At 50.0% G+C, this 27,429-nt stretch overlaps 2 protein-coding genes across 9 annotated transcripts in view; both read left to right on the forward strand.

The window, feature by feature from the left end:
• The window catches only part of CLMB (calcimembrin), a 28,785-nt gene extending 18,417 nt beyond the window's left edge, over nucleotides 1-10,368 (forward strand). For 5 of the 7 annotated variants that reach the window (XM_081511551.1, XM_081511552.1, XM_081511556.1 and 2 more), the window contains 2 exons: nucleotides 7,459-7,599; nucleotides 9,846-10,368. In XM_081511551.1, the coding sequence (XP_081367677.1) occupies nucleotides 7,459-7,599; nucleotides 9,846-9,904 (200 nt within the window). In that variant the 3' untranslated portion in view covers nucleotides 9,905-10,368. Of the gene's footprint in view, nucleotides 1-793; nucleotides 892-6,391; nucleotides 7,600-9,845 lie in introns of those variants that run through there. The other 2 variants (XM_081511558.1, XM_081511554.1) reach the window with 2 other exon arrangements.
• Nucleotides 10,369-16,768: 6,400 nt separating this feature from the next.
• The window catches only part of GINS2 (GINS complex subunit 2), a 37,124-nt gene continuing 26,463 nt past the window's right edge, over nucleotides 16,769-27,429 (forward strand). For both annotated transcript variants that reach the window (XR_014059947.1, XM_081511549.1), the window contains exons 1-2: nucleotides 16,769-16,916; nucleotides 17,138-17,252. Coding sequence is in view for 1 of the 2 variants with exons in the window: in XM_081511549.1 (XP_081367675.1) it covers nucleotides 16,827-16,916; nucleotides 17,138-17,252 (205 nt within the window). In the remaining variant the exon portion in view is untranslated. The remainder of the gene's footprint in view (nucleotides 16,917-17,137; nucleotides 17,253-27,429) is intronic.

Here is a 27,429-nt window from a genome sequence, read left to right on the forward strand (position 1 = left end):
ATGTCTAAGGAATTAGTGCCAGCCCCAGCCTCTGCCCAGCCCCAGGGCCTTTGCTGCTCGCTGCCGCTGACCCGCAAGCCCTCCCCGCCATTTCTGTGGCCACCTTGGGGAAGCCTTTTCCTATTCCCATTATCTCTCTCATCCTGCTGCGCCCTCCACCCCGTCATCTGTTTCTCAGCCTTCAGGAGGACAGGCTCTGCGTCAAGTCCCCTATGACTTCTCTATGCCTCAGTGTGTCCATCTGGAAGATGGGCTTCATCGGGAGGACTGAGCCATGAATCCCTGCACAGTACTTACACAGCCCCCAGCCTCCTGTGAACACCGTCATCACAGCTCAGCCACCTGGGCCCTCTCCCGACAATGGCCTGGATCAGAGGGGCCCTCCCTATTATTTTTTCCAGCCTCCTATGAAATCTTTGGGGGTCCCAGTTTGCTGCCAGGGGCTGGAGCAAGAGGTGGAGGAAGGCAGTGGAGGGGGGGAGAGGAGCAGAGAAACATCTGTCGAGACTCTCTTGTTCTCTGCCATGTCCCCAGCGCCTGGAACGATGCTCAGCACACAGTAGGTGCACAGTAGCTCTGTGGACCGAGCTGAGGGGTTTATCCCTGAGCTGCGGGGGAGGGACATATCCCCTCCCTCTGCGGGTGAGCAGGTCAGACTCGGGGAGTCACAGCGGGAAGCAGGACCTAGAGTCAGACTGGGTTTCTCCTCCTTCCTGAGCCTGGGGCCCTGCCAACCCAATAGGAAAAAGGGTCTTGTTTGAGTGTTCAGCTAAAACCAAGACCATCTTGTCAGAGTCACTCCTCAAACAACTGTGTGACTGCAGAGACGAGACCAGGGCCTTGGCCTGCACTCAGAGGACGAGGGGTGCTCAGCATTGGCTGAATCAGTGAGTAAGTGCAAACGCTAGAATCTCATGCTGTTAGTAACTGCTTGTGCTTATTGAGTGTGCACTGCAAAGCTAGCTCTGTGGTTTCCTCACCTGCCACCTGCACCTTACCAGCAGACCACTTGGCTAGAGGGAGGGGGCTTCCGTGTGGCTCTTCATCCTCTCGGCGCCCCATGGAGGTGGGGACTGTGAAGTACCCCCATTTCTGCAAGTGGAGCCACTGCCAGGTGGGTTGAAGCCCAACTGTACGTTCTGGCCTCCGACTGCACTGTGCGTCCAGCAGGGCCACTGTGTGAAACAGTGCCTTGGGGACGCGTGGGTGTGGTCCCAGGGATGTGGTCCCAGGCAGGGTCTGGGAGCTGTCTCTTCGGGTGCTGATCAAGCGCCATTTAAAAAAGAACCAGCAGAGGGCGCCCTTAAGCCGCGATACCTGCCTTGGGGCCGCACCTGCTCTGGGGTCCTGCCCGGTCATTCTGTGGCCTCTGGGTGGCTTGGGGACCAGGAACAGTGCCATGTCCCCCATGCCTGGGGCATCCTGAACAGAGGGTAGACCTGGCTCAGGGCGTCTGAAGGATGAGAAGTCGTGGCTGATGGCAGAAGGAGTGAGGTGGGTGCTCAGGTCTGGAGCCACCTGGCCTCTGTGTGTCCTCAGACATGCCTCCCTTCTCTGAGCCTTGGTTTTCTCGCTGAAGAATGGCCATGGCCCTGGCGTCCCATGAGGGATGGTGTGAGGATTAATGTGGTCTCAGCCTAGAACCTGGCACAGGGGACGCTCAATCGAGGGTTTCGGGGGAGGCGGCAGCAGTGTGCCCCTCCCGCAATGTCTGTCCCAGGCCACTTCTCCCTTGCTGGGCAGCCAAATGCCCCACGCTCAACCTTCTGTACCTACAAGATGGGTAGCATAGTTCCATTTTTCCAGCCCTGGATTCTAGACTTGGAGAGAAAAACTATGTGTTCCCAGGTACCCTGGCTCAGGGGGGCCCTGCCCAGCTCTCAGGCTCACACAGGAGGTTTTTAAAGTTCTGGTGGTCCCCCTGCCTTTGGTTATTTTTTAAACTTCCCAGGTGGCTTAGGAAGCCAAGATGGAAAACCACTGCCCAGGAGCAGGTCAGGGGCAAGGGCGGAACCGGGTTTCAGACCTCACTCACAGAGCCCCTGCGTTTCCCCTGCAGGAGGCAGGCAGCTACCTCCAGGAGGCCAGGGAGGTCTGTCCAGCTTGTCTCATGTCCTGGGAAAGCGTGTGCCCCAGAGCAGGGCCGGGTCAAGGTGGGTGACAGCCACCAGCCAGGAAGGCTTCCTGCGCACGCTCCCTGTCACATCCCCAAATCGAAATATTGGATAGCTCTGCGGCCCTGGGATTCCCTCTGCCTCTTCCCCTGGGGGACCTGGCCCCCTGGAATCCCAGCCAGGCCCTTCCCCTCAGGAAATGGGCTCTTAATGACCCGAGACGGGCACATAATTAACAAATAACCATTCTGGCTTTAGCACAAATGAGCTGCTTGTCTGGGGCAGGGTTGGCATTTGTGTTTAATCCCCAAAGTCGGCTTGATCTCCCCAGAGCTGCTCCCGAGAGCTCAGCCACTCCTGCTGTGGTCGGCCCAGAGGGCTGAGAGGGGCTGGAGTCCTGGCCTCCTCCTTCCTTGCCCTCCTCTCCTGCTGCCTCCTCCCTCCTCTCACTTTTCCCTCCCTCCTCCCTCCTCCTCTCTCTCTCCTGTCTTCCTCCTCCTCTCCTCCATCCTCTCCCCACCCTCACCCGCTTTGCCTTTCTTCCTTCTCCCTCCTCCCCTCCCTCCTCTCTGCCTCCAGCATCTCTCCAGGGCCCACCAAGAGGGACCTGATGCTTCCTGATTATGAATGTGAGCTTTGTCACTGTGCTCCCAGAACATGTTAAAATGCGGATATGAGCCCTGGGAGGCGTGTGGCTTTCTCCATTGGCATTTTCTTTTAGAACTTTGGAATACTCACTGAGGAAGGGGCCTTGGAGGCTGAGCAGGGAGTCTCCCTTCAGTTACAGACAGCACTAATCAGAGCTCAATTTTGTGGCCGTGCTCCCTGAGACGCCCTTTGGGGATGATTCTAGAGGAGGCTAGCAGGGACCAGCACTCTCTTGGCCCCGGCCCACTGGGCAAGTGCTTCTGAGGAATTCATTCATTCCATTCATTTCCTCATGCCCACTACCTGTCAGTTCCCAGCAGGAGCCAGATTTGGGATTTGGGTTTGGGTTTTGGCATTAATGAGGCTCGGGCTTTTGAGGTTCTGTTGCTGCCTGTTAGGACGTCAGGCATGTCCCTGATCCAGACTCCCCAACTCCTGGATATTACAGAGCTGACAGAGGAAAACCACAGCCCTTGGACCAAAGCTGACTGCCCCTCTGTTTTTCTAAATAAGTGTCTTGGCACACAGCCCCACCCACTCATTTACATATTGTCTGAGGCTTGTTCGATGGCAAACCTGAGAAGTTGCAACAGAGACTTTGTCGCCCCCAAAGTAAAACATATTTACCATCAGGTCCTTTTCAGATAGTTTTCCTGGCTCTGTTACAGGATCATGGTTACAAAGAGCAGCAGCCTTTGGAATCAGACTGACTCGGGTCTGGGTTCAAATCCTGCCCCTGCCACCCACTAGCTGTTCATCACTGTGCAAGCTCCTACCGTCTCTGGTCCTCAGTCTCACATCCGAGCTCACCCCTCCCAGTGTGGCCTTGAAGACCGTAGGAGGAAGTGTCTGGCATGTGACAGATGATCCATAAATGCCAACTGCTGCAGTGATAACAGGAGGGCTTCCTCCAAGTGGCTTCTTCGTATCTGTTTTACATCCTGGGCTTCTGCATAAGATGGCAGGAAGAAACAGCTCTAAGGTTTTAAAGAAGGTTGGCAGTGGCCTTGGTGGGTGCTTCTGAGGGGCTCCTTGTCTGATGGAGGAGACGTGGCCCCTTTCTACAAAACTAACCAGCCTGGTAGATTTGGGGGGCGGCCACAGGGACTCCTCAGGAAGGAAACAGGATTGGGGTTTCAAGGACAGGCAAGCTGTGCTGACTGCTGTATCAGTTACCTACTGCTGTGTAACAAATGCCCCCCAAACCTAGGGGCTTAAGGATTTACTCTCTCACAGTTTCTGTGGGTCGGAGATTTGGGGACAGTTTAGCTGGGAGGTTGTGTCACAGAGGGTCTCAGAGGTTACGTTCAAGCTGTAGGCTGAGCCTTGGTCTCATCTGAAGGCTTGCCTAGGCTGGAGGACTCACGCCCTAGGTGGCTCCTCCCATGCCCTTGGCCCAGCAGCTGGGCTCCCCCTCAGGCCGTTTAGGCATCCTCACACATGGCAGCTGGCTCCCCCCAGAGCGAGAGCAGGCAAGAGCAGTGTCCTGCATGACCTTGCATGGAAATCACACGCCATCCCTTCTGTCTTCGTCTCTGCGTTGGAATCCATCCTAGGGGCCATCCCTCCCTGGAGAGGAGGGGAATCAGACTCCACCTGTCAGGGACATCGTTGAGAACCACCACACTGACCCAGCAGGGGTGATTAAGGAGCACTGTCCCAGTAGGGGTCAGGGAAGCCCACCCCCCCACTGCCCAGCTCCTGCTGTTGGCTGGGGGCTCGGATCCCTGAGCAAACACAGTCCAGTCTGGGGCTGTTTGGGGAGGAAAAACAAAGTGGCAGGGCGTGGAGACAAAGATTTGAACACTGAGTTCAGCGGTGCCTGAAGTTGTTTTTGAATGAAAATGGAAAGCACCCTTGTGTGTTCTGTCCCAGGCAGGATGCTAGGTTCTAAGGAAGCACGGGTCAGCAAGTAGGGGCTGTCCTTCACACACTCACGGTAAAGGCAGACGGAACTGATAGTTTGAAGATTGGCACCGGAAGACCGAAGGAGCGGGGGTCAGATACCTGGGACAGCTTCCCCATAGAAGAGCCTGTTATGCTGGGGTTTGAAGGATCAGTAGGAGCTCACCACCCTTCCAAAGCAACAAAGAGTACTCCAAGCAGGAGGAACAGCCTGTGTGAAGGCGCAAAAGGGCTGGGGAGCCCAGAGTGTTTGGGGAACTGTGAGCAGTTCAAGGAGTGTGGGCAGGTGGCAGGGAAAGTGAAAGTGAAAGTTGCTCAGTCGTGTCCAACTCTTTGCGACCCCATGGACTATACGGCTATGACCAACCTAGACAGCATATTAAAAAGCAGAGACATTACTTTGCCAACAAAGGTCCATCTAGTCAAAGCTATGGTTTTTCCAGTAGTCATGTATGGATGTGAGAGTTGGACTATAAAGAAAGCTGAGCGCTGAAGAATTGATGCTTTTGAATTGTAGTGTTGGAGAAGACTCTTGGGAGTCCCTTGGACTTCAAGGAGATCAAACCAGTCCATCCTAAAGGAAATCAGTCCTGAATATTCATTGGAAGGACTGATGCTGAAGCTGAAACTCCAGTACTTTGGCCACCTGATGCAAAGAACTGACTCATTGGAAAAGACCCTGATGCTGGGAAAGAGTGAAGATGGGAGGAGAAGGGGACAATAGAGGGATGAGATGGTTAGATGGCATCACTGACCCGATGGACATGAGTTTGGGTAAGCTCCGGGAGTTGGTGATGGACAGGGAAGCCTGGTGTGCTGCAGTCCATGGGGTCAGAAAGCATCAGACATGACTGAGCAACTGAAGTGAACTGGACTATACAGTCCATGGAGTTCTTCAGGCAAGAATACTGGAGTGGGTAGCCATTCCCTTCTCCAGGGGATCTTCCCAACCCAGGGATCAAACCCAGGTCTCCCACATTGCAGGTGGAATCTTTATGAGCTGAGCTACCAGGGAAGTCCAGGTGGCAGGCTTCAAAACAACCTTGGGGCAGACTGTGGAGGCTGACTTTAATTTACGATCGGTCTTTCCCAGAAGGTATTTCATTACTCATGGTTTTATGAGATGTTAACAGGTGTCCCTCCAAAAACAGAATCTAGGGTTATTTAAGTTCAGGAACTCCGAGGTGAAGCACAATGACAGCAGCTTCCTCAGTGCAGGACTTCTCAGAGCCTTTAATGCTCCACAGGCATGGGAGCTCCATGAGAAGGATAGAGTAGATGGGATTCCCAGACTCACTGGATTGTGGACCCTCTCTCCTGAGGGAGTCTGTGGAGGTAGTGTTCCAGGGAACACCTTTTGGGAAATGCTATTTGTAGCTAGTTGCTGAGAGCTATTGAGTGTTTGGGTATAATCAGGTTTGCAGTTTCTGGCTGCTGTTTGGAGGGTGGGCTGATAAGGGATCAGCCAGAAGGTGGAGAGGCTCGCTAGGAGTATGAGGAGGGGGAGGAAGACTGTCACAGATGTGCAGTGAGTGGATCTATGGACTTTTTTTGTTGTTTAGTTGCTCAGTCATGTCCAACTCTTTGCAATGCCATGGACTGCAGCACGCCAGGCTTCCCTATCCTTCACTATCTCCCAGAGTTTGCTCAAACTCTTGTCTATTGAGTCGGTGATGCCATCCAACCATCTCATCCTCTGTCGCCCTCTTATCCTTTGCCTTCAGTCTCTTCCAGCATCAGGGTCTTTTCCAGTGAGTCAGCCCTACGCATCAGATGGCCAAAATATTGGAGCTTCAGCTTCAGCATCAATCCTTCCAATGAATATTCAGGGTTGATTTCCTTTAGGATTGACTGGTTTGATCTTCTGGCAGTCCAAGGGACTCGCAAGAATCTTCTCCAGCACCACAAAAGCATCAATTCTTTGGCACTCAGCTTTCTTCATGGTCCAACTCTCACATCCATACAGGACCACTGGAGAAACCATAGCTTTGACTAGATGGACTTTGTTGGCAAAGTGATGTGTCTGTGGTTGGTTAAATTGGCCGGAGGGTTGGAGGGTGAGGAGATGGGGGTAAGGGGGACTGCTGCTGAGGCCCTGGTTACTGGCACAGGGTTGATGGCCTTGACTCAAGACAGGAAGAATGAGGTTGGGATTTGGCGAGAGCACTTTCATGTCAGCTGGACATGAAGATTGGGCCGGATTACCTGAGCTTATGGGAGAAATAAGACAAGGATTGCAACAATTTAGAAGAAAGAGATTCCTTGATAAATGTAACTTACCCAAAGGGACAAAAGGAAACAAAATCTGAATAGTCCCACCTCTTACTAAAGAACCCCAATTTCAATCAAAAGTTTTTGCACAAAGACAATTCCAGGCCCAGACAGTTTCTCCAGTGAATTCAGTCCAACGGTTAAGGAAGAAACAGCACTGATGTCACACAGACTCTCTCAGAAGATAATTTGTGGGGGAACGTCACTTCATGCACGGCGCTGCCTCGTGCAGGCAAGCCAAGCCTGTGGCTTTCCTCTACTCGGAGTTGTGTTTTGAGTACCTACTGTGCGTCACACCCCCAACATTAGACATGAGTGACCAAAGCAGAGAAAACTCATACCCTCGCCAAGTTGCGCCAGCTCGGACGGGTCCTGATGTGGGCACGCAGAGCGGTCCCTCGGGTCCCACGTCACGGGGACCCACAGTGATGGAGAAGGGCAGCGGGCAGTCCCCAGCGGCCACTGATGCCTGTCTCTCTGTCGTGTGTGTACGTGTGTGTTCCACGGCCTGCCCTCTCAGGCTTAAAAATGTGTGTCAGCAGCAGCGGCAGCCACGACGAGGCCCCGGTGCTGAGCGACAAGCACCTAGACGTCCCCAACATCATCATCACGCCGCCGACCCCCACGGGCATGGCCCTGCCCAGGGACCCCCGGAGGGCAGGTGAGGCCGCTGCTGTCAGGCTGGGAGGCCTGGGGGGTGTCCTTCTGGGCTGGGGGGTTCGGCTCCTGCACTTCACTAAAAATTTACACTTAGATCTGCACACACTCCACCATGGGCCCGTGTCCCTGGCACCAGCCTCAGCCAGTTGTGGTATATGAAATAATTAGCTCCAAAGCCCCTGCCGGCAGCTGGGTGAATCATGGATGGAACCGCATGGGCCTGCCAAGGTGGTAGACGGAGGTGCCTTCCTCTGTAGCTGAGGAACTGGGGCTCCGTCTTGCAGTTCAGTGGACAGTACAGGCTTGGGAACTTCCCCCTCCCACCCAGGCTGGGGCTGATCGCTGGGCCTTCCGGACTCAGCTCACTGCAAGGAGCGGAGAGGGTATGGGGTGGTTCCCAGAGAGACGGTTAGAGGGAGAGGCCCAAACTACTGCCTCCCCGCCCCGCAACCCCCAGTCCCTCTGTAAATACCACTGGAACTGACGGCGGGGTGGCAGGGCGTTTATTCATGAACAGGTTTATTGAGTCAGACCTGTTGCTTGATGCGGAGGCTGCTGTTGTGAACAATCATCACAAGAGGTGATGGTGGTTGTTTTTCCTTAAGGCCTCATAGTAACTCTGAGTTAGGTCCACTTTTCATCATCCCCATTCTATAGGTGGGTAAACTGAGAGGTTGAAACACTCACTGTACAGCTGATACATCAGAGTCGGAACTCAGACCCAGGCCGTGAGATCTGGAGCTTGTGCTCTGCACGCCCCGACTTGACGCCCTCTCACTGGCTACCGTTGTGGGCTACAGCTAGCACCTGGCTCGTCTGGGGGGCACAGACCCACAAAGGCTGAGGAGGGGCTCATGAGAGAATGGTTGGGGGACTCAGGTAGACTTTTCCAGAAGTTCTCAGTTTGGGTGTCAGCTTGCCCACCAGGGGGAGTGACCTGGAGAGCCCACTGGGCTGGGGCCAGACCCCACGCTGGTACTAGGACTGGGTCAGGCGCAGTGATGATGGCCATGGGCCACAGTCCCGTGTCACCTTCTCAGGTGCCTAAATGCTTTTCACAAATCTTAACTGAATTCTCACTGCAACCCTCTGGGCTGTGAATACCGCCCTTATCTCTAATTTATAGTTAGGAAAAGTGAGGTCCAGAGAGGGACAGTGACTCCCCCAAGGGCACACAGCAAAGTGAGAGAAGAGCTGGGTTTCTGCCTCTGTGTCTAATTAGAGAGCTTGCCGTGGGTAACCGAGGCTCAGGCCATGCCATGAAACCCCCTTCCCTCTCGGAGCCTCAGTGGCCTCATCTGTAAGATGGGATCATAACCGCCTTCCCTGCTCCCAGGGCTGGTGTGAGCATAGGGGAAACTCACGGTTACTCCTCAAGGTCTGTGGGGTGCAGGCCCAGAGCCCTGAGCGCCCACGGGGGTCCCAGTGCAGAGGGAATACACAGGGGGCCCCTCGCATCCTGTCTGGTGGCAGAGGTGAGGCCTGACCTCTGCCTTTCCCCATTTAGAGAGGGAGCCGGAGGAGAACGGGCAGAGCCCTTGGAGTCACAAAACCCTGCTTTTGGGAACGAGGCCTCAGCTCTCCTGTGTCACAGAGAGTGGTCGTGCCTCGGAGACCGTGAGAGTTGGTGACGAGGAAGGTCAGGGGCCCAAGCCCACAGCCCACACGGTGCCTGTGTGGCCGGTCCCTCACCAGGGACGTTTAGGGCAGGGGGACAGCCTGGCTGGCCTGGGCAGCACATCCAGCGGGGCTGCGGGCTCCCGGCACTGCAAGATACCCGAGGCTTCCCCCACAGCGAGGGATGGGCGAGAACCCCGCCCTGCCCTGACTACCCAGCTGACTGGGGGGCTGGTCCCCTCTCTGGGCCTCAGTTTCCCACCTGGAACTGGAGGGTGGGTGTGTTGACCTCCGGCCGAGCCTCGGGCATGCAGGCATCTCCAGGCAGGTGCTCAGAAGCAGCTGAGCCATGAGGTGTGTGTGTGAGGGGGTGCAATCCCAGGGGCCTCAGCCTGAGATCTGGGGGAGCTCAGGGCTTGGGGTGGCCAGAGGAGAATGGGAGAGCCCATGAGACCTGCATCACTGGGGTTCCCTCTCCGAATCGGCTGACACCACTGCCCTGAGTACACAGAGTTTGGGGGGATACGATGAAGCAACGTGCCCAGAGGCGCCGGCCCTGGAGCTCCTGGGGAAAGGGGCCTGGTGTGAGGGGGGCCCATCTGGATGTGGACTGCCCCCTCTGTCTCCTAGTCTGGCTGGACGACTCGGGGTCGTGCCCGGAGGATGGAGACATTGACCCTGAGGCCTGAGGCAGCGGCGCAGGTCAGGGGTTCACCTGCCCCGGCTCCTGCTCTGGCCGCCCCCTCCACGTGTCCGGGGCCCTCGGACGATGTGCTGAGGACGCTGGCTGGGAGGACGCAGCGGTTCCAGCGCTGGACCAGAGGCGTGGGGAAAGGAGCAAGCAGTCAGCCACGTCCGCTTGCAGAGCGACACTTCCCAGGCCCTGTGGGGTGGACCAGACCTCCAACGCCTCCACATTCTCGCCGACCCCGAGCATGGTGACGGGTGCCGTCTGGGAAAGGCTCCCTTCTGGCCAGACAGACTCCCAGTGCCCAGGGCCATGCAGATGAGCGCCCTGGAGGTGCACACATACAAGGACTTCTTGCACAGGACTGGCTCCATTTTTTACAAGTTGTCTTAAAGGCATCAAAACTGTCCAGAGAGTGATTTATAAGTTCTTTTTTGCATTGTAAATAAAGACCCTGTGTAACAAGCTGTGGACTCTGCTCCTTGGGCGGGCAGAGGAGATGGAGCACACTCAGTACAGAGGTAGGTTTAAGAGAATCGCTTATCGCAGAGGGGCCGGTCTGGCTGGTGATGGGCTTTCTGGTGGTCTTGGCCCCTCGATTGGCCCTCCTCATTCTGTGGCCAGTAGCGCCCAGAGTGCGTTCTCACTGCAGACGCTCAGAGCACAAGCCAGGCCCTGCAGGAGCGTTCTCAGCTTCCACGCATGGGGCAAGCAAGCCACACAGACACACCCCACGTGGCTGAGCTGGGCAGTCACATGGCACAGGAAGGGACAGACACGTCTATAAAGGGAGGGAGTGACGGGCTGGGAATAACCATCTAGTCTCCTGGTGTAGACGCTGTGGTTACCCCCATTTTACAGATGGGGCACCTGAGAAACTTAGAGCCCAAGGTCGTCAGAGAGTGAGAACTTGAACCCAGACCCCGCATTCTTACCATCCACATGAAGCTGCCACTCAGCAATACTTCTTGTTGATTGTCCCTTTCTCCCTGGATACTCAGCACCCCTTATATCCCCCTGGAGGTGATGTGGACACTTTGCCCCAGTCCTTTCCCTCTGGGACCCAGGGGACTCTGGATCTCAGGGCTGGATGCTTGCCCTGAGGGCTGGCTCAGTCTGCAGGCCAGGGGATCCCACCCCCTCATCTCCTGGGTACTGCTCGGAGGCCTCCAGCCCACTCAGTAACCTGCCATGGCTAATGGGCACTTCACCCCAGGCTTTTAGTGCCCATGGCAACAGCAAGAGGGCTGCGAGCTGGGGAGTGGGTGGAGGGCCAGCCAGAGGCTTCACAGCCCTGGGGAGCCAGTTTGGCTTTCTCGCAGGGCCAGGTGAGTCCCCTTGGTCTCTTGCAGAAAGGTCTTGCGGTCCAAGGCACCCACACCAGTCCTGGGCTCTGGGCCTCTTGAATCTGAAGGGCTCATTCCTGGTAGAGCCAGCATGGCGCATGCACCCCAGCTGAGTGAGGGGGACCCTTCCTGGTGACACCTGCCTCCCAAGCCACAAGAAACCCCATACAATTCTCACTGATCCTGAGGCTCTGTCTCCTCATGAGGAAGGGGTGAAGTGGGGGGCATGATGGCAGGGGGCAGGGCACCCCACTGAAGCCCCAGCATCCCTCTTAGGAGTGTGAGAAAGGAGGAGTGGATGCCAGCAAGAGTATTGGCCAGATCCTGTGCTGTGCTGTGTGACCTTGGAAAGCTGTTCAGCCCCTCTGAATCTTGTCTTCACCTGTGAAGTGAGGAGAGCAGCACCTCCCACGTGGCGAGCCCATGTGTGTTAAGGACAATGATCTCCGAACAATGCCCACATAGTGCTTGGCATGGAGCAGACAGTCAGTAGATGGGGGTCATGATCACTCAGGGCACCCACCTCCCTGGGCCTCTGTTTGCTCATCTGGGGAATGGGTACAACGCGGTGGGGACCTGAGGAGTCTGGAGGTGTGAGTGTGGGGCAGGTGGTAGGAGCGGGCCACCTGGGACCACATCCCTGGGTGTGATGGAGCTCCGTGTGTGTGCAAGGGGAGGGTTCCACTCCAGCACCCGAGGGCTTCCTCTGCTGCAGGAGCTGCTGGCCTGGGGGCTCTCCAGGCTGCCTGGCGGTACCCCTAACCCACTACGGATGGGAGTTAGAGGATACATTCCCCACCTCCCTTGTTCCTCCTCCTGGTGCTGGTGAGGGGACTCGGAGACGACCCGGTGCTTTGTGAAGGTGCTGTCAGCAGGGAGCCAGTTCAAATGCAGATCCCCTTTGTTAGGGGAGGTCTGGGCGGGGCCTACTGTTGTGCGTCTCTCACCAGCTCCCGGGGGCTGTGCTGCCTGTCCTAGGCGCACTGTGAGGAGCCAGGCTTCCCTAGGAGCCCCTGGTCGGTGGGGAGCCGGGTGGGGTGAGGTGGTCTGAGCCCCAAGCTGCCAGCAGTAGAAACCTGCTCCTTAACCTAAACTGGCCCTGGAGATCTCCCGCCTTCCTGGAGCACCCTAGGACGGCCTTCTGAATAAACCGCTTCCACCTGAAGCCTTCCTGGGGGCCTGGCGTCCAGCCGGCTGCATCCACCCCCATGCTCCCTTTGTCAGATGGGCTACCTGGAGCGAGTTAACTTTGCCTCTCTGAGCCTCAGCTTCGGACTTCCCTGGTGGTCCAGTGGTTAAAACTCCACCTTCCAATGCAGGGGAGTGGGTTCGATCCCTGGTTGGGGTACTAGGTCCCACATGCTGGGGGGCACAGCCAAAAGTTAAAAAAAAAAAAATTTATTAACTGATCTACTCTGAGCCTCAGCTTCCTCCATCTTCAAAAGAAGGTAGTAACTACGTTGTTGGGAAGATGAAACAGATGACCATACATACAGGACCTAGAACGTTAGCGATTATGCTGATGTTTGCAAAGCTGTGTTTGAGGAGATCCACCAGGCGAAGTCTGTAGTCTCAACCTTGTGGGGTTGTTGGGTTCTCTGTGGACTCGACCCTTCAGGAAAGGTCAGGCTTGCTATATAGGTCGGAGAGAGGGGTTACATCTTTGGGGTTGGTCTAGAATGACAATTTTTTTCTGAGCCCAAGACATGGCTCCCTGATTCTTATTTTTTGAGTCTGTTCTTCCTTAAATACATTCCCGGGGGGAATGGTTACTAATGCTTGCAGTTTATTTTCCATTTATTTTTAATGCTAAAGCCACACATGCTAATTAAAACCAACAACAACAACAAAAAGCTTTGTAAGTGGCTTCCCACAAAGTGTGTGTGGAGGGGTTGGTGTGTGGAGGGCAGAGGTCACGGTCAATGTCGACCTAGGAGGAATGAACAGCTCTGGTCGCCCACAAAGCCCATTACCCCTAACCCCGTGTGTCCCGGCGACGTTCCCAGGCTCCAAGAGGCGAGGGAACGTTCATGTCCTCGACGTGGGATTCATGCTGTATGCCTCTGGGAGGGGAGGTTGGGAGGGGAGAAAAGTGTGAAAACAGATGGAAATGTAATTTTTTAATGACAGCAGCAGATGGCAAAAAGACACAAGAGTGTATTCGCACCGTGTCGGAGGCATTTGAGAGCTCCCACCCGGCTCAGCCATGATGTGCGCCCTGCGGCTCACGGGCTGGCTCCCCTGCCAGGCTCTGGTGGCCTGCGGAGGGACTCGCAGGCCCAGCGGTGGCGATTAGGGGGACACTGCTGGGCTGTGCAGAGCCACAGGCAGCTGAGAAAGACCTGGGGCCACTGGGTGGGGTCTGGAGGCTTCCCGGGACAGGTTTTCCGGGACCCTGCAGGCAGTCCACGGGCTCTGGTTTCAGGCCGTCCCTCCTCTTGGTCCCCTGGGCTGTTGCCCCAGGTGCCATCGCCAGCGCTCAGCTAGACATTCGCTCCCAGCCTTCAGGTGGTTCTCCTGTTGCTGGACTGTGTCCCACCCCGACTCTGTCCCCCGGAGCTCTCTTTCTGTAAACTGCTCATCCATTCACGTCACTCCCCAACCTGCACCTCTCACCCCGCCTGCTCAGGATCTGGTCAGGTTCTGGGGAGCAACTTACACAGCAGCCCTGGAGAACCAGAGCTGTCTGTCTTTCCTGCTTCACTCACCACCGTACTCAGCAGGGAGAAGGACACCTTGAGGGCTGTAGTGAGCAGAGCCAGCCCTGCCACTAGGCGCAGGAACCACGGCTGTCTGCACAGCTGGGCCAGACGCATCTGAACTTCGCCTACATCGTCATTCCCTCCCCACCTCGCGAGGGCTCTAGGAGGTGAAGGTCGGAAGAGGTACCAGTTGGAGCGGCTGGACCCCACCAGTGGAATTTGCCACTGGCCAGAAACAGCAAGGGAGTCAGGCCTGCAGGGGTCATGCTACCACCCCTGCCTTGGAGACCTTAGAGGGGCCCAGGGAGTGAAGCAGTCTTTGTCCTTGGCGGGTACCATCCCAAGGGCCCCTTTCAGCTGGGTGAGGGAAGAGAGTCTCAGGAGGAGGTGTTTTTCCACTCTGCATGTCCCTTCTGCTTCCATGACTGTAATTCTAGCCACCTCCCTAGCTGGGAGACACCACCCGCAGCAAGTCGCTGCTTCCCCACCAGTCCCCGGGACCATGGGAGAGCGGTGGACATCTGGGTGGTTTCCACCTTTTGGCTGTTGTGAATCCTGCTGCTTTAACAAGCCCTTAAGGACCTTGGCCAATACCTTGTCCAATACTTGTTTGTCCAATATTTGTCCAATATCTGTCCAATACATGTCCAATACTTTGGCCACCTGATGCGAAAAACTGACTCATTTGAAAAGACTCTGATGCTGGAAAAGATTGAAGGCGGGAGGAGAAGGGGACGACAGAGGATGAGATGGGTGGATGGCATCACCGCCTCAATGGACATGAGTTTGAGTAAACTCCAGGAGTTGGTGATGGACAGGGAGGCCTGGCGTGCTGCAGTCCATGGGGTTGCAAAGAGTTGGCCACGACTGAGAGACTGAACTGAACTGAAGGGCCTTGGTGTCTACTCAAGTTTGAGGCTCCAAGATGCCACCATTTTGTAGTGTGGAAGGCCGCACCCCCTTTGTCTCATTCTGCCTACAGCCCTGTGAGGTAAGCAGCGGCATGTCCCCACATTCCCAGAAAGGACACCAGGATACTGGGCTCTGCTAGCACTCGTCATCCCGCCAAGGCCTCTGTGAACCTCGGCTCTCCACCAGCTCTTTTCCTTTGCGCTTTTACAGTCTGCGGAAATCAGGGAAGGAAGCCTCTCCAACTTTGAAACGCAAATATTTGCCAGTCAAGGAAGCATTGCCCTATCAATCAAAACCCAGACAGTTGGCACACACTCTCTGCAGATGCCTGAGGGAACTTCTATTTTAGGAGGGGCCAGGTGGCCTGCCACCCCCCTCTTCCCCAAATACCCTGGGGACTCCTTTTCTTCCTACCTCGCTTGCAGATGAAGAGACAGACGTTCAGAGTGGTCACTTGCTCTTGGTTACACGGCATCCCGAGGGATCTTTTATTTTCTTGGAAAGTATTTGTCTTCGTAAATGACACAATGAAGGAAATCTCCATGCTCATCATGATCATTTCCAATGCAGATAAACAACAAACCGCTTTCCAGGCCATGTGAATGGGCAGAACTGGATGATGGCTTTATTTCATCTTTCCAACAACCTGACATGGGGCAGCTTTCTGGATGGTTAGACAAAAAAATGTGTGGTTTTGTGGTGTGAGGGAGCTTTCCTAAAGGGATCTAGAACCCTGAAATACTCCTGTCACATATGTTTTTTCTTAGAGCCTAATGACAACGCTGTCAAATTCAGCACACACCCCCTCCCCCACCCCAGTGCTCCTCTAGCTGCTTCACCTCAGGCGGAAACTCTTCTGGGTTATCATCACCCCACCGGAGTCCCTCTGACCCTGGTTAGAGGTCAGTCCTGTATCCCCACCCAGACCACTGAAGCAGAAGTCTGCGGGAGCGCGCACGTCAACACCGGGGCATCTCTGGGGGAAGGGTGAGGGAGGGTAGGGAAGGGATGCTGCCAGAGGAAGGCCTGAGAACCACTGCTGCAACGGTTCACCTGAGCCCACTCTATAGAGGGCACCTGGACCGACCAACGGTTAGAGTTGAACTCACCCGTAGGTATTTGCAAACTCGCCCCTTCACAGGTTTCACCTGTGGAGCCTGTAAAAATGCAGGTTGTGAGCCTTTCCTCCAGCAGTTTCGGAACTGGAATATGTGGGTGCGGTGAAGGAATCTGCATTTTTATAGATGTTACCCCGTGTACAGGGAGGCCAGAAGATTGTGAACTTACAGAAAACAACGCTTTCCCTCTGCTTGGGTGGGTCGGTGGGGTTCCGCGTTTGTGTAGCCAGGTTACACCGTAACCAATTATGTGCATTAACTCCTGGCTCCGAAAGCGGCGAAGGAGGATGGGATAGTTGGATGGCATCACCAACTCGATGGACATGAGTTTGAGCAAGTTCGGGGAGATGGTGATGGGCAGGGAAGCCTGACGCGCTGCAGTCTATGGGGTCGCAAAGAGTAGGACACGACTGAGCGACTGAACAACTCCTGGCCCCGAAGCCCACCCACCCCCGGTTTGACTCGCGGTGTGGGAGGGCAGGCGCCAGGGGCTCGTGAAGGGACACCAAGGGCGGTTCTAGCTCCAGGTGAGCCGGCGGCTCCAGGTGAGCTGCGCACGGAAGGGGTGGGACCGGGACATGGGGGGCGGGGCCTGCCACGAGGGGGCGGGACCTGCCCGCAGTCACGTTCAAGCGCGCCAATCCGCGGGCTCGTAACAGTCACTCTCCCCGCCTTCCGCCGCCCCACATAGAGCGCCGCCTTTCTATAGGCCGACCGAAGCTCCTTCCGGCCAGGGGGCGGGCTCTGCGCGGTGGCGGGAAAGCGGCGGACGCTGCGGTGTTTTCTCGGAAACGGAGGGACCTGAGACGGCGGCGGAGAGTCCCGGGTCTGCCGCTGGCGACGCCATGGACGCAGCGGAGGTGGAGTTTCTGGCCGAGAAGGAGCTGGTCACCATCATCCCGAACTTCAGCCTGGACAAGATCTACCTCATCGGGGTGAGAACCGCCGGGCCTCCGGCTCGCTCTGGTGGGCTCCCGCTCCCGGGGGGCGGGGTTGTCGGGGCCCAGGGCCCGCAGGTGTCGTCGGTCGGCGCTGGGGAACCGGTGCAGGGGGCCGGCGGGGCGCGGGGCCGGCCGAGACCGCGCAGGGCGTCGGCTCGCGGACGGCGGAGGTCCAAGCCCTGCCCTTGTGAGTGACGGGGTGTGGGTGTTTGCAGGGCGACCTGGGGCCTTTCAACCCCGGCCTACCGGCGCAGGTGCCTCTGTGGCTGGCAGTCAACCTGAAGCAGAGACAGAAGTGCCGGCTGCTCCCGCCCGAGTGGATGGACGTGGGTGAGGACGCGGAGGGGCCCCGCGAGTGGTTGGGGGACGGGGTGCCGTTTGGGGCGTGTGTACCAACTGTAGTTCAGGTTTTCACTGTAATATTATTTCCACTCGCTTTATTAAAAAAAAAAAACTTAATTTTATTTTTATTTGCTTAGCTGCGTCAGGTCTTAGTTGCGGGCATGCAGGGTCTTTTAGTTGTGATTTGGAGGATCTAGTTCCCTGACCAGGGATTGAACCTGGGCCCCTTTCATTGGGAGCGCGGGGGAGTCTTAGCCACTGGCCCACCAGGGAGGTCCCTGATTTTTATTTTATATTGGAGTATTAGTTGAATAACAACGTTGTGTTAGTTCGTGGTGTGCAGCAAAGTGATTCATGTGTATGTGCACGTGTCTACTGTCTTTTGAAATTCTACATCTTGGCTATTAGAGAATATTGAGCAGAATTCCGTGTGCTATACAGTAGGTGCTTGTTGGTTATCCATTTTAAATCTAGCAGTACACATTCCTGTAGCACATAGAACTCTGCTCAAGGTTATGTGGCATCCTGAATGGGAGGGGATTTTGGGGGTGAATGGATATATGTATATGGATGGCTGAGTCCCTTTGCTGATCACCTGAAACTGGCACAACATTGTTTGTTCATTGGCTATACCTCAATGCAAAATGGGGCTTCCCAGGTGGCTTAGTAGGTAAGAATCCACCTGCAGTGCAGGAGTCACAGGGGATGTGGGTGTGATCCCTGGGTAGGAAAGATCTCTGGAGAAGGGCATGGCCACCCACTCCAGTATTCTTGCCTGGATAATCTCCTTGGACAGAGGAGCCTGTCAGGCTATTGTCCATAGGGTTGCAAAGAGTTGGACACGAGTGAAGCAACTGAGCACGCACACATGCGATACAAAATAAAAAGTTCAAATTAAAAAAATAATAAATAACTGTAATAGTGTGTATATCTCAGTCCCAAACTCCCAATGTGTCCCTCCCTCCACTTTTCCCCTTTCCTAACTCAAAGTTTGTTTTCTAAGCCTGAGTCTGCTTCTGTTTTGTAAATAAGTTCATCTATATCATTTTTTTTTAGATTCCCCATATAAGGCATATCATATGGGGAATGTAAAAAATATGTATCATCTATATGATACAGATATTTCCTCCTATATTGTATAGGTTGTTTTTTCACGTTCTTCATAGTGTCCTTTGACACACAGTGTTTAAAAATTTTAATGAAGTGCTGTTTATCAACTCTTTCTTTTGTTGCTTGTGCTTTTAGTATTTGTCTTTTTCTGTCAGGTTTACTTCACTTAGTATGATGATATCCAGGTCCATCCATGTTGCTGCAAGTGACATTTCATTCTTTTTAATGGCTGGGTGATACTCCAGTGTGTGTGTGTGTACACACCACATCTTGTTTATTCATCTGTTGGTGGACATTTATGTTGCTTCCATGTCTGGGCTATTGTAAACAGGGCTGCAGTGAACATTGGGGTGCATGTGTTTATTTATTTATTTTTGGCTGCACTGTGCAGTATATGGGCTCTTAGTTCCCTGATCAGGGATAGAACCCGAGCCCCCTGCAGTGAAAGCTCTGAGTCTTAGCCACTGGACTTCCAGGGAAGTCCCACTTGTATCTTTTTTCTTTTTTTTCTTTTTTTACAATTTCAGAGAACTTTTTTTTTTTTTTTAACATATGCAGTTTTTTTATGTATTTATTTTTGGCTGTGTCAGGGGCTTTCCTGATAGCTCAGTTGTTAAGGAATCCGCCTGCAATGCAGGAGACCCTGGTTTGATTCCCGGGTTAGGAAGATCCACTGGAGAAAGGAAAGGTTACCCACTCCAGGAATTTGGGGCTTCCCTTGTGGCTCAGCTGGTAAAGAATCAGCCTGCAATGCAGGAGACCTGGGTTCTATCCCTGGGTTGGGAGGACCCCTGGAGAACAGAAAGGCTAGCTACTGCAGTATTCTGGCCTGGAGAATTCCATGGATAGTCCATGGGGTTTCGAAGAGTCAGAAACGACTGAGCAACTTTCACTCACTCACTCACTCACTCTTTTGGCTGTGCTGGGTCCTCATTGCTGCACAGGCTTTTGTCTAGTTGTGGTGAGCGGGCACTACTCTCTAGTTTCAGTGCACCAGCTTCTCATTGCAGTGGCTTCTTCCATTGCTGAGATCAGCGCTGTGGTTCCCAGGCTCTAGAGCACAGGCTCAGTATTGTGGTGCACAGGCTTAGTTGCTCTGCAGCCTGTGGGATCTTCCCAGACCAGGGATTGAACCCGTGTCTCTGGCCTTGGCAGGCAGATTCTCTATCACTGAGTCACCAAGGAAGCCCTCAGCTTGTACCTTTTTTTTAGTTTGCATTTTTTTTCCTCTTTTATTTTTAAATTAATTATTTTATTTTTCATTGAAAGATAATTGCTTTACAATATTGGTTTGATTTCTGCCATACATCAACATGATTTAGCCAGAGTGATTTAAGTCAGAGAGAGAAAAGCAAATATATTAACCACATGTATATGGAATCTAGAAAGATGGTACTGATAAACCCATTGCAGGGCAGCAGTGGAGATGCAGACATAGAAAACAGCTTGTATCTTTTTGAACTGAGTGTTTTTCCAGGTAGATGCCAAGTAGTGGGATTACAGAATCATGGTAGTTCTTTTTTAGTTTTCTGAGGACCCTCTATACTGTTCTCCATAGTGGATCCACCAATTTACATTCCCACCAATAGTGTAGGAAGTTTCAGTTTTCTTCCTGCCCTCAACATTTATTGTTTGTAGTTTTTTTTTAAAAAAAGCATTTTATTGTAACTTCTGTTTAAGGAAAGTATATGAGTGGCTTCATGGCTAAGTCTTGTCCAACTCTTGCAACCCCATGGCCTGTAGTCCGCCAGGCTCCTCTGTCCATGGGATTTCCCAGGCAAGAATACTGGAGTGGGTTGCCATTTCCTTCTCCAGGGGATCTACCTGACCCAGGGATGGAACTCAGGTCTCCTGCGTTGCAGGCAGATTCTTTACTGACTGAGGCACCAGGGAAGCCCCATTTGTAGATTTTTTTTTTTTTAATGTGTTTTCTTGTCTGTGCTGCATGTCATGTGGGTTCTTAGTTCCCTGACCAACCAGGGATCTAACCCATGCCACTTGCCTTGGAAACCTGGAGTCTTAACCACTGGACTTCTAGGGAAGTCCTTATTTTTTGTAGAATTTTTGATGATCACCATTCTGATTGGTCTGGGGTGGTATCTCATTGTAGGTTTTTTTTTTTTTTTTTCTTTAAAGAACTTTATTTATTTTATTTTATTTATTTTTTGATTGTCCCGGATCTTCTTTGCTGCATGGGCTTTTCTCTAGTTGCAGCGAGCCGGGTCTGTTCTTTCATTCTGGTGTGCAGGCTTCTCTTGTTGCAGAGCACAGGCTATAGGGCACTCGGGCTTCAGTAGTTGAGTCATGTGGGCTCAGTAGTCGTGATTTTCGGGCTCTAGAGCACAGGCTCAATATTGTGAAGCACGCGCTTAGTTACTCCAAGGCATATGGGAATCTTCTTGGACCAGAAATCAAACTGGTGTCTCCTGCATTGGCAGGCAGATTCTTTTCCGCTGAGCCACCAGGGAAGCCCTCATTGTAGTTTTGATTGCATTTCTCTAATAATTAGTGATATTGAGCATCTTTTCATGTACCTCTTAGTAGACATCTGTGGGTCATCTTTGAAGAAAAGTCTTTTTAGGTCTCCTGCCCATGTTTTGATTGGGTGTTTGTTTGTTTTGATATTGAGATGCATGAGCTCTTTGCAAAATTTGGAGCTCGATCTTTTGTTGGTCATGTTATTTGCCAGCATCTCCCATTCTGTGGGTTGTCTTTTGTTTATGGTTTTCTTTGCTGTGCAAAAGCTTTTGCGTTTAATGAGGTCCTTTTTGTTTCTGATTTTACGTTAGTGTATAGTTGATTAACAATGTTGTGTTAGTTCCAGGTGAACAGCAAAGTGATTCGGTTTAACATATACATGTATCTACCCTTTTAAAATTTCTTTTCTCATTTAAGCTATTAGACTGTTGAGCAGAGTTCCATGGACTGTGCAGTAGGTCCTTGTTGGTTATCTATTTTATTTATTTATTTTTAACTTTTTATTTTGTATTGGGGTATAACTGATTAGCAATGTTGTGATGTTACAGGTAGACAGCAAAGTGACTTAACCTTCTGTATATATGTATCCATTCTCCCCCAAATTCCCCTCCCATCCAGGATGCCACATAACGTTGAGTGGAGTTCCATATACTATAGAGGAGGTCCTTGTTGGTTATCCATTTTGAATATAGCAGAGTGTACATGTCTATTCCAAACTCCCGAACTCTTCTTTCCCCCTGGCAACAATAAGTTCTTTCTCTGTAAGTCTCTTTCTGTTTTGTAGGTTTGTTCGTATCATTTCTTTTTAGATTCCACATATATGGAATGTCATATGATGTTTCTCTTCTGTCTGACTTACTTCACTCACTATGACAATTTCTGGGTCCATCCATGTTGCTACAAATGGCATTATTTCATTCTTTTCAATGGCTGAGTAATATTCCTAGTATATATGTAACATTTCTTTATCTGTTCCTCTCTCAGTGGACATTTAGGTTGCTTCCGTGTCTTGGCTGTTGTAAACAGTGCTGCAATGAACATCGGGGTGCATATATCCTTTAGATCATGTTTTTCTCTGGATATATGCCCAGGAGTGGGATTGCAGGGTTGTACATATGGTAGCTCTGCTTTTTAAGGAACCTCCACACTGTTCTCCAGAGTGGCTGCGCCAATTTACATTCCCACCAACAGAGTAGGCGAGTTCCCGTCTCTCCACACCCTCTCTGGCATTTATTGTGTGTACATTTTTTGATGGTAGCTATTCTGGCTGGTGTGAGGTGATATCTCATTGTAGTTTTGATTTGCATTTCTCTAATAATCAGTGATGTTAAACATTTTTTAAGTGCCTTTTGGCCATCTGTCTTCTTTGGAGAAATGTCTATTTAGGTCTTCTGCCCATTAGTTGATTGGGTTGTTTTAATGCTGTTAAGCATCCTGAGCTTTTGTAAATTTTGGAGACTAATCCCTTGTTGGTCGCATCATTTGCAGACATCTCCCATTCTGTGGGTTGTTTTTTTTGTTTGTTTTTATTTTACATTGGAGTATATGTAGTTGATTAACAATGTTGTATTATTTTCAGGTGTACAACAAAGTAATTCAGTTATACATATACATGTATTTTCTGTTTTTCATATTCTTTTTTCGTTTAAGCTATTAGAGATTATTGAGAGCTCCCTGTGCAGTACAGGAAGTCCTTATTGGTTATCTATTGTAAACATTTTAGTGTGTATATGTCAGTCCCAAGCTCTCAATTCATCCCTTCCCTCCACCTTTTTCCACTGGTAATCTTAAATTTGTTTTTTAAGTCTGTGACTCTGTTTCTGTTTTGTAAATAAGTCTATTTGCATATTTTTCTATTCTGCATATAAGCGACATTGTGTGATATTTGCCTTTCTCTGTGTGGCTTACCTCACTTAGTATGATAATCTTCAGGTCTATCCGTGTTACTGCCAGTGGCGTTATTCCGTTCTTTTTCATGGCTGAGTAATGTTCCAGTCTATATCTGTAGGACATCTTCTCTATGAATTCATCTGTTGATGGACATTTAGGTTCCTCCTTGTCTTAGCTATTGTAAGCAGCACCGCTGTAAACATAGCTGTGTGCATGTATCTTTTTAAATTATAGCTTTGTCCAAATATATGCCCAGGAGCGGGATTGCTGGATCATATGGTAACTCTGTTTTTAGTTTTTTAAGGAACTTCCATACTGTTCTCCTTAGTGACTGTTGTTCAGTAGCTAAGTCGTGTCTGCCTCTGCGACCCCGTGGGCTGCAGTGCCCCAGGCTGCTCTGTCCTCCACTATCTCCCAGAGTTTATTCAACTTTATGTCCATTGGGTTGATGATGCTATCGAACCATCTCATCTTCTGCTGTCCCTTCTTCTTTTGCCTTCAATCTTTCCCAGCATCAGGGTCTTTTCCAAGGAGTCAGCTCTTTGCATCAGGTGGCCAAAGTATTGGAAATTCAGCATCGGGACTTTCAGTGAGTATTCAGGGTTGATTTCCTCTAGGATTGACTGGTCTGATCTTGCAGTCCCGTGAACTCCCAAGAGTCTTCAGCACCATGGTTCGTTCCCACCAACGGTGTAGGCGGTTTCCCTTTTCTCCACACCCTCTCCAGCATTTACTGTTTGTAAACTTTTTGATGATGGAGATTCTGACCAGTGTGAGGTGATATCTCATTGTAGTTTTGATTTGCATTAGTGATGTTGAGCGTCTTCTCATGTGCCTGTGGTCATCTGTGTGTCTTCTTTGGACAGAAGTCTGTTTAGGTCTCCTTCCGTTTTTTGGTGGATTGTTTATTTTTTTGATGTTGAGCTACATGAGCTCTTTGTCAGTTTTAGAGACTGACCCTTTGTTGGTCTCATCATTTGCAAATATTTCTCCCATTTTGTGGGTTGTCTTATCGTTTCCCTTATGGTTTTCTCTGCTGTGCAAAAGCTTTTCAGTTTCATTTGGTCCCATTTATTTTTGGTTTTAATTTTTATTTTCTATCAGAATATAGTTGAATAACAATGTTCTTAGTTCCAGGTATACAGCATAGTAACTCAGTGATACATATAATAAGTCTGTTTCTCAAATTATTTTCCTATTTGGTTACTAAAGAATAGTGAGCAGAGTTATCTTTGGTATACTGTAGATCCTTGTTGGTTATTTATTGTAAATATAGTAGTGTGTGTATGTCAATCCCAAACTCTCAATTTATTTTTCCCCTCCACTTTTCTGTGAGTCTGTTTCTGTCTCGTAAATAAGTTCATTTGTATCTTTGTCTGGCTTACTTCACTTATTTTGATAATCTCCAGGTCCATCCATGTGGCTGCAAATGGAATTATATCATTGTTTTTTTTTTAAATTGAAGTATAGATGATTTATAATGTTGTGCCATTTCAGCTACACAGCAGACTGATTCAGTTATATATATATATATTTTTTAATATTCCTTTCCATTATGGTTTATCCCAGGAGGTTGGATATAGTTCCAGTGTTAAACAATAGGACCTTGTTGTTTATCCGTTTGTGTAACAGTTTGCATCTACCAACCCAAAACTCCCAGTCCACTCCCTCTCCCCCTCCACCCCTTCCCCTTAGCAATCAAAAGTCTGATCTCTGAGTGAGTCTGTTTCTGTTTTGTAGATAGGTTCATTTGTGCCATATTTTATTTTTTTAGGTGTTTATAACTCTTTATTTGACATAGTTTCAAATTTACAGAAAGATTGTAAGAATACTGTAAACAAAATCCATATACCCTCTACACAGATTTACCAGTTTCCATCTGCCAATCTGTGTATAGGCATATTAATTTTTTTCTGAATCACTGAGAGTAAGTTGGAGACAGTGTATACCTTTAGCAGTACACAATGTGTACTTCCTAAGAGCAAGAATATTTTCTTATATTGCTTTAGTATAATTCTCAAAATTATGAAATTTAACATTGATACAATATTATTATCTAGTCCACAGTCCATATTCAAATTTTTAAATTGTCCCACTAGTGTCCTTTATAGCTATTATTTCTCCATTTCAGGGTCCAGTTCACAGTCCTTCAAGGGATTTAGTGTTCTTTTTCTATAGACTCCTTTAATCTGGAACATTTCCTCAATCTTGTCTTTATTGATCTTAACATTTTTAAGGGTACAGCAATTATTTTATAGACTGTCTCTCAGCTTGGATTTGCCTCACATTTCCTCAGAATTAGATTCAGGTTATACATTTTTAGCAGAGATGCCAGGGAAGTGATGTTGGGTCCTCCTCATTGCATTATATCAAGAGGCACGTAATAGGAAGGAAATCCAAAAAACGGAGGAGGTATATGTATATATATATATAGCTGATTCGGGCTTCCCTGATAGCTCAATTGGTAAAGAATCCGTCTGCAATGCAGGAAACCCTGGTTCAATTCCTGGGTCGGGAAGATCCCTAGAGAAGGGATAGGCTACCCTCTCCAGTATTCTTGGGCTTCCCTGGTGGCTCAAATGGTAAAGAATCTGCCTGCAGTGCTAGCAACCCGAGTTCGATCCCTGGGCTGGGAAGATTCCCTGGAGGAGGGCATGGCAACCCACTCCAGTATTCTTGCCTGGAGAATCCCCTGGACAGAAGAGCCTGGCGAGCTGCGGTCCATGGGGTGGCAAAGAGTTGGACATGCCTGAACAACTAAGCACAGCATAGCTGATTCACTTTGCTGTACAGTAGACACTAACACAGCATTGTAAAGCAACTGTACTCCAAAAAAGAAAAAAAGAGGCACATGACATCAGATTGCCCTGAAATTGATGAACTTACCTTTGATCCATTTTCTTATCATATTCTTACCCAGCAGTTTTTGCATCCATTGATTTACTTCTATACTTATTTGCTGTCATTTTATTGTAAAAGAGATCCCATCACATCTATTTATGTATGTATGTATGCATTTATATTAAAAGAGACTCATGGATTTTTATTTTATGCAATTGGTTAAAACCAACTATTTTACTATATACTTTAATATTAAAATTATTTCAGATTTGGACAGTGGGAGCCCCTTTGGGCTGGCTTCTCTGTCCTTTTATTATGTCACAATCATTCTTTGAGCACATTCTTATTTCTTATTTCTGGACAAGATGTTTCAGGTTTAGTTAAACTTTCCTACCCCAAATTCAGATCGGTCTTCTCAGCTTGTTTTATCTTAATGGAGAACAGCATTGAGAAACCGCATGCCATGGACTTCCCTGGTGATGCAGTGGTCAGTACTTTATCATCCAACACAGAGGGTAGGAGTTCAGGCAGCCAGAAATCCAAAATGTAAAACAAACAATATTGTAACAACTTCAATAAAGAGTTTAAAAAATTGGTACACATCAAAAAAAATCTTGGAAAAAAAAGAAGAAACCTTGGGCCGAACATACCATTGCTTCTATCCTCTCCTCAGACAAAGCTAGGGAAAGATTTTAAATATACAGTATATATGCACACACACTGGATTTTTTTTTAATCATGTATTTCACGTTCTCACAATATAATTGGACTTGCAAGTTTAAAGATATGGGTGATTATCACTTATACTTCCATCTCCTCTCCCACCTTTTTCTGCATTTTAATTGCATAGAAATATGGAAAAATTAAGAATGATGCTGTCTCTACTTGCTGTTCTGTGACCCTCTGTGTGTACACGTGTGCGCTCAGTCAGTAAGTTGTGTCAGACTCTTTGCGACCCCGTGGACTGAAGCCCGCCAGGCTCCTCTGTCCCTGGGATTTTAGGCAAGAATACTGAGTGGGTTGCCATTTCTTTCTCTAGGATGTGCCATATTTTAGATTCCACATATAACTGATATATGATATTTGTCCTAACTTACTTCACTTACTTTGGTGATGTCTAGTTCCATCCATGTTGCTGCAAATGGCGTCATACTATTCTTTCTTATGGATGAGTAGTATTTCATTGTATGTATTTGCCATATAAATATATATGAATTCATCTTTATGAATTCATCTGTTGATGGACATTTCGGTTTCTTCCATGTCTCAGCTATTGTAAGCAGTGCTGCTATGAGCGTAGGGTGGATGTAACTTTTTGAATTATACTTTTGTCCATGTATGTGCTCAATAGTTGGATCATATGATAGCTCTATTTTTATTTTCTGAGGATCCTTCATACTGATCTCCATAGTGGCTGCACCAACTTACAGTACCACCAACAGTTTAGGACACTTGTTGATGATGGCCTTTCTGACAGATGGGAGGTGATATCTCATTCTAGTTTTGATTTGCATCCCTCTGATAATTATGTGATGTTGAGCTCTTCTCATGTGCTTCTTGCACAGCTGTATGTATTCTTTGGAGAGAAGTCTATTGGAGTCTTCTTCCTTTAAGCAATTGAATTGTTTATTTTTATATCAAGCTGCATAAGCTCTTGTAATTTTGGAGATGTGTGGGTCTAATCGTTTGCTTTCTCCCATTCTATGGGTTGTCTTTTCACTTTGTTTATGGTTTCTGTTGCTGTGTAAAAGCTTTTGTTTAATTATGTCCCATTTGTTTACTTTGATTTTTAGTTTTTATCTTCTATTGCAATTTAGTTGATTAATAAAGTTTTTAGTTTCAGGTG

The sequence above is a fragment of the Giraffa tippelskirchi genome, chromosome 7 (assembly GCF_054371585.1).
Source record: "Giraffa tippelskirchi isolate mGirTip1 chromosome 7, T2T-mGirTip1v1.2.pri, whole genome shotgun sequence".
NCBI lineage: Eukaryota > Metazoa > Chordata > Mammalia > Artiodactyla > Giraffidae > Giraffa > Giraffa tippelskirchi.